The sequence below is a fragment of the Manis javanica genome, chromosome 2 (genome assembly GCF_040802235.1).
Source record: "Manis javanica isolate MJ-LG chromosome 2, MJ_LKY, whole genome shotgun sequence".
Taxonomy (NCBI): domain Eukaryota; kingdom Metazoa; phylum Chordata; class Mammalia; order Pholidota; family Manidae; genus Manis; species Manis javanica.
In genome coordinates this window covers 104,993,031-105,005,320 of record NC_133157.1, presented here as the reverse complement: position 1 = coordinate 105,005,320, position 12,290 = coordinate 104,993,031, and the positions used below count along the sequence as shown (strand labels likewise).

Below are 12,290 nucleotides of genomic sequence, written 5' to 3'. Positions count from 1 at the left end.
GTTTTCCAAAGTTTCAAAAAACCAAAGTTTAAAACTCTTGACTGTGCAAAATCTGAATTTTATATAAACCTGTGAAATCATTAATAACTGTAGAAATTGTGATTTTTTTCCTAAATTTTTATTAGGTTATCTTTTACTATTTTAATGGCATAAATATTATTTCAGAAAGGCCTTGGTATTCAAAGGCTTTGTTCATTAGATATCTTACTTTCCCCAGGCTTATTCAGAAGTAGTAGTAGGTTTACTGGCCCAACAATTACTGAACAGCTTACATGTGCCTGGTATTACGTGGTAACTTACAACTGTAGCTAGAAAAATGCTGAGCTGGTTTCTTTTTCAACACCATCATAGAACTTTTGTTTTTAAAGGGTTTGGTTTTTGATTCAAATAAACTCCAAATAAGTTTTAGGGGTCTCCCAGAACCAGCAATGCCTTTAACTAAAAATAGGAACTTCATAGTAATTTGACTAGGAAACTAAACCCTGAAACTAAAGCTGAAGATCAGCGTCTGTACTGAACCACCTTGAAGACACAGGATTTGTATTTTTCACCACAATGTTACCGGGGATTTCAGATATGTGGCTCCCTTTCATGTGTTAGTTTTTTTGTTTGTTTGTTTGTTTGTTTGTTTTGAGAGGTCATCTCTCATATTTATTGATCAAATGGTTGTTAACAACAATAAAATTCAGTATAGGGGGTCAATGCTCAATGTACAATCATTAATCCATCTCAAGCCTAATTCTCGTCAGTCTCCAATCTTCTGAAGCATAACGAACAAGTTCTTACATGGTGAACGAATTCTTACATAGTGAATAAATTCTTACATGGTGAACAGTACAAGGGCATTCATCACAGAAACTTTCGGTTTTGATCACCCATTATGAACTATAAACAATAAGGTCAAATATGAATATTCTTTGGTTTTTATACTTGATTTATATGTTGATCCCACATTTCTCCCTTTATTATTATTATTATTTTTATTTTTAATAAAATGCTGAAGTGGTAGGTAGATGCAAGATAAAGGTAGAAAACATAGTTTAGTGCTGTAAGAGGGCAAATGTAGATGATCAGGTATGTGCCTATGGACTAAGTATTAATCCAAGCTAGACAAGGGCAGCAAAACATCCACGGATGCAGAAGATTTCTCTCAAAGCAGGGGGGATGAGGTTCTGAGCCTCACCTCTGTTGATCCCCAATTTCTCACCTGAAGGCCCCCCTGCGACTGTGCCTGTCTTAGGTTGTTCCTCCCTTGAGGAATCTTACCCGTCCCTGGCTAACCAGTCATCTTCTGGGGCCATACAGGGAAATGTAAAGTTGGCAAGTGAGAGAGAAGCCATATTGTTTGAAAAGGTTAGCTTTTTACTTCTTTGCAGATTTATGCCCTGTGGCTTCTATGCCCAGCACTTGTCTCGAGGTATCTTTACCACCTGGAGGAATTATGATACTCGGTAAATTCGATATGAGGCACGAATTCTATTTAAGGGTTGTAATTAGGAAGGAAGAAGAAAAGCTATAGAGGTAGCATATGGAAGAAAACATGGGAGGATTATTTCTTTGACATATCTTCTTGTAGAGTACCTTAAGCATGTATAGGTTTTAAACTACTAACTAATTTGCACACACATATTAACATAATAGGAATAGGCTGACATTAACAAAGCAAATCTATAATTACCATCCATCTCCAGTGAAGCCAAGAAAACCATTTAGGCACTCTAGGCATTTGTGAAAATTTGTCTATGATATGATGGATATTGTCCAACTGTACTTGAGCAGCCTGAGAAAAATCAGACAGATTAAAGCAGCCCATTTCTGGGATCTGTTCACATCCCATATGTTCTTTTAACCGTAGATACTCTATAGTCATAAGATTTTGGAGTGCTACAATTTGCACCCCTCCCAACTCCTGGTTGAGTTCCAACAGTACAGATCCAGTCAAATTCGTTGTCTCACTGTATGCACATGCCAGCCTAGACATTCCCTCCTCATTCCAATGGCAAGTCCAGGAAACGCTGAGGTGGATGCAGTCACAACCGTAGCATCACCCAGATCCCTGTGGAGGCTTTTTGATGCTCATCCCCCGGCACGAGTCCTCCAGGGTGCTGATGCCGGAAGCTCCTCCTCATATCGTATCTTAGTTCATTTTCTGGGTATGCAAGCTAGGCCTTGATCTTCTGCATGGAAACAAACAGACCCTTTGCCCACACTTTGACATGCCCTCTATGCCACTGTGCAGAACTCATTGGAGGTCAGCACACAGGGACTGCTTTTTTTTTTTTTTATTAAGAGAAAGGAATATTATCAGAAAAGAGTACCTCCATAGCTGATCATCTGACACCCTTTAAGTGATCAACATTAAGGATATTTAAAGCATGTGTTGATCTTTGATTTACTAATAGTTTTATCCTATCAAGAAGTAATCCCCCTTTCTTTTTTTTTTTAATCTTTAATCTACACTTACATGAAGAATACTATGTTTACTATGCTCTCCCCTATATCAGGTCCCCCCTAAGAACCACATTACGGTTACTGTCCATGAGCTTAGCAAAATGTTGTAGAATCCCTACTTGTCTTTTCTGTGTTGTGCAGCCCACCCTCCCCTTTCTCCCTCCCCCCCCATGCATGCTAATCTTAATACCCCCTTCTTCTCCCTCCCCCTTATCCCTCCCTGCCCACACATCCTCCCCAGTTCCTTTTCCTTTGGTACCTGTTAGTTCATTTTTGGGTTCTGTAATTCCTCTGCTGTTTTGTTCCTTCAGTTTTTCCTTTGTTCTTATACTCCTCATATGAGTGAAATCATTTGGTATTTCTCTTTCTCTGCTGGCTTATTTCACTGAGCATAATACTCTCCAGCTCCATCCATGTTGCTGCAAATGGTTGGATTTTTCCACTTCTTATGGCTGAGTAGTATTCTATTGTGTATATGTACCACATCTTCTTTATCCATTCATCTACCGATGGACATTTAGGTTGCTTCCAATTCTTGGCTCTTGTAAATAGTGCTGCAATAAACATAGGGGTGCATCTGTCTTTCTCAAACTTGATTGCTGCGTTGTTAGGGTAAATTCCTAGGAGTGGAATTCCTGGGTCAAATGGTAGGTCTGTTTTGAGCATTTTGATGAACCTCCAAACTGCTTTCCACAATGGTTGAACTAATTTACATTCCCACCAGCAGTGTAGGAGGGTTCCCCTTTCTCCACAGCCTCGCCAACATTTGTTGTTGTTTGTCTTTTGGATGGCAGCTATCCTTACTGGTGTGAGGTGATACCTCATTGTAGTTTTAATTTGCATTTCTCTGATAATTAGCGATGTGGAGCATCTTTTCATGTGTCTCTTGGCCATCTGTATTTCTTTTTTAGAGAACTGTCTGTTCAGTTTCTCTGCCCATATTTTAATTGGGTTATTTGTTTTCTGTTTGTTGAGGTGTGTGAGCTCTTTATATATTCTGGACGTCAAGCCTTTATCGGATGTGTCATTTTCAAATATATTCTTCCATACTGTAGGGTTCCTTTTTGTTCTATTGATGGTGTCTTTCACTGTACAGAAGCTTTTCAGCTTAATATAGTCCCACTTGCTCATTTTTGCTGTTGTTTTCCTTGTCCGGGGAGATATGTTCAAGAAGAGGTCACTCATGTTTATGTCTAAGAGGTTTTTGCCTATGTTTTTTTCCAAGAGTTTAATGGTTTCATGACTTACATTCAGGTCTTTGATCCATTTTGAGTTTACCTTTGTATATGGGGTGAGCCAATGGTCCAGTTTCATTCTCCTACATGTAGCTGTCCAGTTTTGCCAGCACCATCTGTTGAAGAGACTGTCATTTTGCCATTGTATGTCCATGGCTCCTTTATCAAATATTAATTGACCATATTTGTTTGGATTAATTTCTGGGGTCTCTAATCTGTTCCACTGGTCTGTGGCTCTGTTCTTGTGCCAGTACCAAATTGTCTTGATTACTATGGCTTTGTAGTAGAGCTTGAAGTTGGGGAGTGAGATCCCCCCTACTTGATTCTTCTTTTTCAGGATTGCTTTGGCTATTCGGGGTCTTTGGTGTTTCCATATGAATTTTTGAATTATTTGTTCCAATTCACTGAAAAATGTTGCTGGTAATTTGAGAGGGATTGCATCAAATCTGTAAAATCCTTTGGGTAGGATGGCCATTTTGACGATATTAATTCTTCCTAGCCATGAGCATGGGATGAGTTTCCATTTATTAGTGTCTCCTTTAATTTCTCTTAAGAGTGACTTGAAGTTTTCAAAGTATAAGTCTTTCACTTCTTTGGTTAGGTTTATTCCTAGGTATTTTATTCTTTTTGATGCAATGGTGAATGGAATTGTTTTCCAGATTTCTCTTTCTATTGATTCATTGTTAGTGTATAGGAAAGCTACAGATTTCTGTGTGTTAATTTTGTATCCTGCAACTTTGCTGTATTCTGATATCAGTTCTAGTAGTTTTGGAGTGGAGTCTTTAGGGTTTTTTATGTACAGTATCATATCATCTGCAAATACTGACAGTTTAACTTCTTCTTTACCAATCTGGATTCCTTGTATTTCTTTGTTTTGTCTGATTGCCGTGGCTAGGACCTCCAGTACTATGTTAAATAACAGTGGGGAGAGTGGGCATCCCTGTCTTGTTCCCGATCTCAGAGGAAATGCTTTCACCTTCTTGCTGTTCAGTATAATGCTGGCTGTGGGTTTATGATATATGGCCTTTATTATGTTGAGGTACTTGCCCTCTCCCATTTTGCTGAGAGTTTTTATCATGAATGGATGTTGAATTTTGTCAAATGCTTTTTCAGCATCTATGGAGATGATCATGTGGTTTTTGTCTTTCTTTTTGTTGATGTGGTGAATGATGTTGATGGATTTTCGAATGTTGTACCATCCTTGCATCCCTGGGATGAATCCCACTTGGTCATGGTGTATGATCCTTTTGATATACTGTTGAATTCTGTTTGCTAATATTTTATTGAGTATTTTTGCATCTACATTCATCAGGGATATTGGTCTGTAATTTTCTTTTTTGGTGGGGTCTCTGCCTGGTTTTGGTATTACGGTGATGTTGGCTTCATAGAATGAGTTTGGGAGTATTCCCTCTTCTTCTATTTTGTGGAACACTTTAAGGAGAATGGGTATTATGTCTTCTCTGTGTGTCTGATAAAATTCTGAGGTAAATCCGTCCGGCCCGGGTGCTTTGTTCTTGGGTAGTTTTTTGATTACCGTTTCAATTTCTTTGCTCGTAATTGGTTTGTTTAACTTTTGTGTTTCTTCCTTGGTCAGTCTTGGAAGGTTGTATTTTTCTAGGAAGTTGTCCATTTCTTCTAGGTTTTCCAGCTTGTTGGCATATAGGTTTTCATAGTAGTCTTTAATAATTCTTTGTATTTCTGTGGAGTCTGTCGTGATTTTTCCATTCTCATTTCTGATTATGTTGATTTGTGTTGATTCTCTTTTTCTCTTAATAAGTTTTGCTAGAGGCTTATCTATTTTGTTTATTTTCTCAAAGAACCAGCTCTTGGTTTCGTTGATTTTTGCTATTGTTTTATTCTTCTCAATTTTGTTTATTTATTCTCTGATGTTTGTTATGTCCCTCCTTCTGCTGACTTTAGGCCTCATTTGTTCTTCTTTTTCCAGTTTCGATAATTGTGATGTTAGACTATTCATTTGGGATTGCTTTTCCTTCTTCAAGTGTGCCTGGATTGCTATATACTTTCCTCTTAAGACTGCTTTCTCTGCGTCCCACAGAAGTTGGGGCTTAGTGTTGTTGTTGTCATTTGTTTCTATATATTCCTTGATCTCTATTTTGATTTGTTCATTGATCCATTGATTATTTAGGAGCATGTTGTTAAGCCTCCATGTGTTTGTGGGCCTTTTTGTTTTCTTTGTAGAATTTATTTCTACTTTTATACCTTTGTGGTCTGAAAAATTGGTTGATAGAATTTCAATATTTTGGAGTTTACTGAGGCTCTTTTTGTGAGCTAGTATGTGGTCTATTCTGGAGAATGTTCCATGTGCACTTGAGAAGAATGTATATCCTGTTGCTTTTGGATGTAGAGTTCTATAGATGTCTGTTAGGTCCATCTGTTCTAGTGTGTTGTTCAGTGCCTGTGTGTCCTTACTTATTTTCTGCCTGGTGGATGTATCCTTTGGGGTGAGTGGTGTGTTGAAGTGTCCTAAAATGAATGCATTGCAGTGTATTTCTCTCTTTAGTTCTGTTAGTATTTGCTTCACATATGCTGGTGCTCCTGTATTGGGTGCATATATATTTAGAATGGTTATATCCTCTTGTTGGACTGAGCCCTTTATCATTATGTAGTGTCCTTCTTTATCTCTTGTTACTTTCTTTGTTTTGAAGTCTATTTTGTCTGATATTAGTACAGCAACCCCTGCTTTCTTCTCGCTGTTGTTTGCCTGAAATATGTTTTTCTATCCCTTGACTTTTAGTCTATGCTTGTCTTTGGGTTTAAGGTGAGTTTCTTGTAAGCAGCATATAGATGGGTCTTGCTTTTTTATCCATTCTATTACTCTGTGTCTTTTGATTGGTGCATTAAGTCCATTTACATTTAGGGTGACTATTGAAAGATATGTACTTATTGCCATTGCAGGCTTTAGATTTGTGGTTACCAAAGGTTCAAGGTTAGCTTCTTTAGTATCTTACTGCCTAACTTAGCTCACTACTGAGCTGTTATATACACTGTCTGGAGATTCTTTTCTTCTCTCCCTTCTTATTCCTCCTCCTCCATTCTTCATATGTTGTGTGTTTTGTTCTGTGCTCTTTTTAGGAGTGCTCCCATCTAGAGCAGTCCCTGTAGGATGCCCTGTAGGGGTGGTTTTTGCTTGTCTGGGAATTGTTTAATCCCACCATCATATTTAAATGATAGTCGTGCTGGATACAGTATCCTTGGTTCAAGGCCCTTCTGTTTCATTGCATTAAATATATCATGCCATTCTCTTCTGGCCTGTAGGGTTTCTGTCGGGAAGTCTGATGTTAGCCTGATGGGTTTTCCTTTATAGGTGACATTTTTCTCTCTAGCTGCCTTTAAAAATCTTTCCTTGTCCTTGATCTTTGCCATTTTAATTATTATGTATCTTGGTGTTGTCCTCCTTGGATCCTTTCTGTTGGGGGTTCTGTGTATTTCCGTGTTCTGTCTGATGGGTTTTCCTTTATAGGTGACCTTTTTCTCTCTAGCTGCCTTTAAAACTCTTTCCTTGTCCTTGATCCTTGCCATTTTAATTACTATGTGTCTTGGTGTTGTCCTGCTTGGATCCTTTCTGTTGGGGGTTCTGTGTAATTCCATGGTCTGTTCGATTATTTCCTCCCCCTGTTTCGGGAAGTTTTCAGCAATGATTTCTTCAAAGAGACTTTCTATCCCTTTTCCTCTTTCTTCTTCTTCTGGTACCCCTATAATACGAATATTATTCCTTTTGGCTTGGTCACATAGTTCTCTTAGTGTTGTTTCATTCCTGGAGATCCTTTTATCTCTCTCTATGTCAGCTTCTATACATTCCTGTTCTCTGGCTTCTATTCCTTCAATGGCCTCTTGCATCTTATCCATTCTGCTTATAAATCCTTCCAGGGATTGTTTCACTTCTGTGAGCTCCTTCCTGACATCTGTGATCCCCTTCTGGACTTCATTCCATTGCTCTTGCATTTTTCTCTGCATCTCATCCCATTGCTCTTGCATTTTTCTCTGCATCTCTGTCAGCATGTTCATGATTTTTATTTTGAATTCTTTTTCAGGAGGACTGGTTAGGTCTGTCTCCTTCTCAGGTGTTGTCTCTGTGATCTTTGTCTGCCTGTAGTTTTGCCTTTTCATGGTGATAGAGATAGTTTGCAGAGCTGGTACAAGTGACCGCTGGAAGAGCTTCCCTTCTTGTTGGTTTGTGGCCTTCCTCTCCTGGGAGACTAGCGACCTCTAGTGGCTTATGCTTGTCAGCTGTGCGCAGGCAGGGCTTCTGCTATCTGCTCGTTTGCTATGGAGTTTATCTCCCTTGTTGCTGTGGGCGTGGCCTGGCTCTGGCTGCTCCTCCAAAGTGGTGGAGCCCCGTTGGAGTGGGAGCAGCCGGGAGGCTATTTATCTCCGTAAGGGCCTCTGTGCTCCCTGTTGCCCAGGGGGTTAGAGTGCCCAGAGATCCCCAGATTCCCTGCCTCTGGTCTAAGTGACCTGTCCTGCCCCTTTAAGACTTCCAAAAAGCACTCTCCAAACCAAAACAACAACAGCAACAATGAGAGAGGGAACAGAAAAAAAAAAAAAGGAAAAAACACGCGATTTTTTTTTTTTCCTCAGGTGCTGGTCCCAGGCACCCACTCACTGGTCCTGCTGCCCTGCCTCCCTAGCACTGGGGTCCCTGTCCCTTCAAGGCTTCCAAATAGCACCTGCCCACCGGTCCCTCAGGGAAAAACGCGCGATATTCTTTGTCTTCAGGCGCCGGTCCCAGGCACCCGCTCACCGGTCCTGCTGCTCTGCCTCCCTAGCACCAGGGTCCCTGTCCCTTTAAGGCTTCCAAAAAGCACTTGCCAAAAAGAGAAAAAAAGGGGGAAAAATGCACGATTTCCTCCGTCCTCAGGCGCCGGTCTCAGGCACCCGCCCTCCGGTCCCGCAGGGAAAAACACGGGATATTCTTTTTCCTCAGGCGCCGGTCCCAGGCACCTGCTCACCGGTCCCGCCGCCCTGCCTCCCTAGCACCGGGGTCCCTGTCCCTTTAAGGCTTCCAAAAAGCACTCGCCAAAAAAAAAACCGCTCCGGTTTCTTTCCACCCGCTGGGAGCTGGGGGGAGGGGCGCTCAGGTCCCGCTGGCTGGGGCTCGTATCTTACCGCCTTTGCAAGGCACTGGGTTCTTGCAGGTGTGGATGTGGTCTGGATGTTGTCCTGTGTCCTCTGGTCTCTATTTTAGGAAGAATTTTCTTTGTTATATTTTCATAGCTCTATGTGTTTTTGGGATGAGATTTCCACTGCTCTACTCACGCCGCCATCCTGGCTCCACCCCCTCATGTGTTAGTTTTAAAAAGCTTCATTAAGTACCAGATACAGTAGAGCACACCCAGCGTCAAGTAGAGGACTCCAGCAAGTAGCCAGGGAGAGCTACTGCTGCAGTCCTGGGAACAAGTTATATCCCTCCCACCTTCTGGCTTCCCTGGAAACCGCAGCAGCCAGGTACCTGGAACTTCTTCAAGGTCAGACTCTTCTCCGTGTCTAGATTGGTTCAGGAAATGGATCAGTCACATCTGTCGTTCCCTTTGTCCTTGGTATTCAGACAGTACTGCAGCTGCGTGGCTTTGGCCTCCAGGAGTAGCTGGTTCCTTCCCATACTCTGGCCTAATACAATTATGCCGGCTAGGGAGATGGAGTGATTGGTGAGGTTATACATGGGGAAGGTAATTTTCTCAGGCTGAGGTTATTGTTCACTTGCCAAGCAGACAGGAGTGGGTTGGAGGGCACACAGAGGCCCTGGTTCTTGGTGCACACCTGATTGTAGAGGATCTGGGGTGGGTTTTCCTGTGTCACATGCAGATCCTGCGCCCGAGTCCAGCTTGCTAACTTCTGCCCCATCCAACGGTTTCCTGGAGGCATTCTGAGGGGGTCTGCACCCCAGCGGCTTGCACCAAGATTTCTGGTTCCAGCAGCGACTCAGTGTGGGAGACCACTAGAATCGCAGTGAGATTGACCTCAGTGCTCTTCCTGGAGGTGGAGAAGAGAGAAGAGTCGTTGATGGTGAAATGTGCCTACACAAAGCGCCCCTCAGCCTGGCTGGGCTCCCTATAGGGGTGTTGTGCTCCTTGAGGTCGTCGTCTTCATCCTTGGGCAGGTAAACCAAAGCCAGTGCCGAGGGCGGCTGTTAGCACCATGGACGCCAGCAGGAAGATCCAGGGGTGCACGCTCATCTGCCGCCCCAGCCTTCAGAGGGCACGGGAGAGCAGCACCTCCAGGCAGTCAGTGTGACAGCGGGGCTACACCCACAACTAGTTTTTCCGTTGGTGACACGGGCAGCGGTGAATCCCACCTGACTGACCACCAGTGCGGGAAGTGACTCCTGCACCGATGGCCCAGGGGGATCTGCACCCTGCCTGGAAGCCCAACTGTGCTTTGGTTCCTGTCCCTGACTTGACCCCATTCCGACTCTGGCCCTGGGGCCTGGGGCAGCCGTGACCCGGGTCCTGCAGCGGGCTCTGACCCCAGCTCGGAGTCATTCCCCCCGACTCCCCTCTGGCTCCTGCTGCTCCCTGCCAACTCAGGCTGTGGCTTCGCCTCTGTCTCAGGCTTGGCCTCTGGTGCATCTTAGAGGAACTAAGCCTCATTTCTGAGAAGTAGTGGCCAAGTTCTCAACAGGACAACCAATTAGAAAGGAGCTGCTGGCATGGCACCTGCTCTGCTCCATCCAATGGTTTCCTGGAGGCGTTCTGAGGCGGTCTGCACCCCAGCAGCTTGTGCTGGGATCCTGGATGCCTCTTGGGGGCCAGGTGGTGTGACCCACTGCCTGACTGGCCCCAAACTGGACTGGGCTGTACCTGTCCTCTCTGGAGCTCAGGTAATACAGGAAACACTTGTTGAAGGCCAGTAAAAGTGTGCCTGCCCTACACGTCTCACAGAAACCGGCTCATTCACAAGTGTGCACAGGAAGGGCACAGACATCACATGCATTTTGAGTGGCAGCGTTTACCTTTCTGGGGACCATCCAATGGCACACGCCTTAAATAAGGTTTTGTGAACCTGGAACACCTAATTTAGTTACAATTCTCATTGAGCACAAACATATACATTCTCCTTGTAAAATGTTAAAAGACACAGAATAAAAAGTGAAAACCAACCAACCAACCCCCTCCAAAACCCAGCCTTGCTTGCTGAAGGCACCAGGAATATGAATGGATAGTGAAAGAAGGTGGTGGTAAATTCTAGGCAAGGCTAATAAGAAGAAATTCATTCAGCCCCAAACTGGTATGAATTCAACTGAAATTGAAAGCACCAGTTACCTCTGAAAGACAGAACTCCAGGTAGCGCTACATGTAGAATGGCTTGAAAGGCTGTGTAAGGATTAGATCAGTAGTTACTCACCCATGGCCTATGTAGTCAGATGACTGCTCCTCCCACATCTCAGTGGAAAACAACCTCAACCTCTGGAGAGAGTTGAGCAAGAAATGCTCTGGGCTCAGAGGTTCTAGGCCCAAGTAAAGACAAGGAGGTTAGATGGCCAGACTTTGTTCTACTTTCTTTTTATGGTTTGTAAATTATACATACCATTTCTCTTATTTTCTTTATAACCTGTAATTTTACAAACATCCTGCAGGTTGTATTTTGAAACAATATCAGGAAGTAATCAATATGCTCTCCTTGTAGGACAAGAAATTTAATACATTTACAAAATACCTTTCCTCCTTCTCTGCTTTGCGCTGTTGTACTCCTGTCCTACAACCACCACTCACATTGATGAAATCTGAGATGTGTGTTCCTGAGTTTGCTGTTAAAAAAAAAGAACAATACCTTTTTTTAACTTTAGCAGTAAAATATTTATGGTCTCTTAGCTCACCATATCATCTTGTCCTTCACTTGAATGATTGTTTGGCTGGTATCACATTTTGGGCTAAAAATATTTTGTCCCTGAGAACTTTAAACATGTTATTCCATTCATTGTCTTCTTGCATTGTTTTCTTCCTGTATTGCTGATGAGAAGTCTGATGTGAATCCTATTCTAATTCCTTTTTGGGTGATCTCTTTCCTTGTTTGTCTTCCTTCTTTCTTTCTTTCTTTTTCTTTCTTTCCTTTCTTTCCTTTCTTCTTTCCTCTCCCGCTCCTTTTCCATGGTTGGCAATCGCTTAGTGTTAATAGTAATTGTGTTGTTGTGTGGGTAGATAAAGCATTTTCACAGAATCTCCAGATTGTAAGAGTGCTGAGTCCAAGCATTTAGAGAAAATATTAAACAATATTTTAAAGGAGAAAAAGAGGAGTTGTTGTATATTGGCTTTTCAGAAGTTGTTGTTTAAGAATGACCTTATTAAAACAACCACAAGATGGCACAAGTTTTCTCTTTTAAAGTTAAGATCCCTTGCCTGAGGATTCCTTTTCCTCTTCATCTGCATGTTCCAAGTCCTAGCTGTAGCTATCTCTTGAGTTTGTCATTCATGTGCTCCAAGCCTAGTGGCATCTGTATCACATTTACAGTCTGAGGATGGAATAACTGATTTGGGAATTCCATCTGTTGAACTAAATCCACATAATAGCTGTAAGTTCAGGAAGTGGAAATGCTGGGGCAAAATACCTCTGAAAACCAAAATCAGTCAAAGGGAGAAATAAAGTTTA

At 42.4% G+C, this 12,290-nt stretch overlaps 1 protein-coding gene across 1 annotated transcript in view; it reads right to left on the bottom strand.

Annotated features, from left to right (window-relative positions):
• The window catches only part of LOC118974032 (uncharacterized), a 53,417-nt gene extending 43,848 nt beyond the window's left edge, over positions 1 to 9,569 (bottom strand). Inside the window, exon 1 of the mRNA XM_073220170.1 lies at positions 9,409 to 9,569. Within this exon, the coding sequence (XP_073076271.1) occupies positions 9,409 to 9,569 (161 nt within the window). The remainder of the gene's footprint in view (positions 1 to 9,408) is intronic.
• Between the last annotated feature and the right edge of the window lie 2,721 nt (positions 9,570 to 12,290).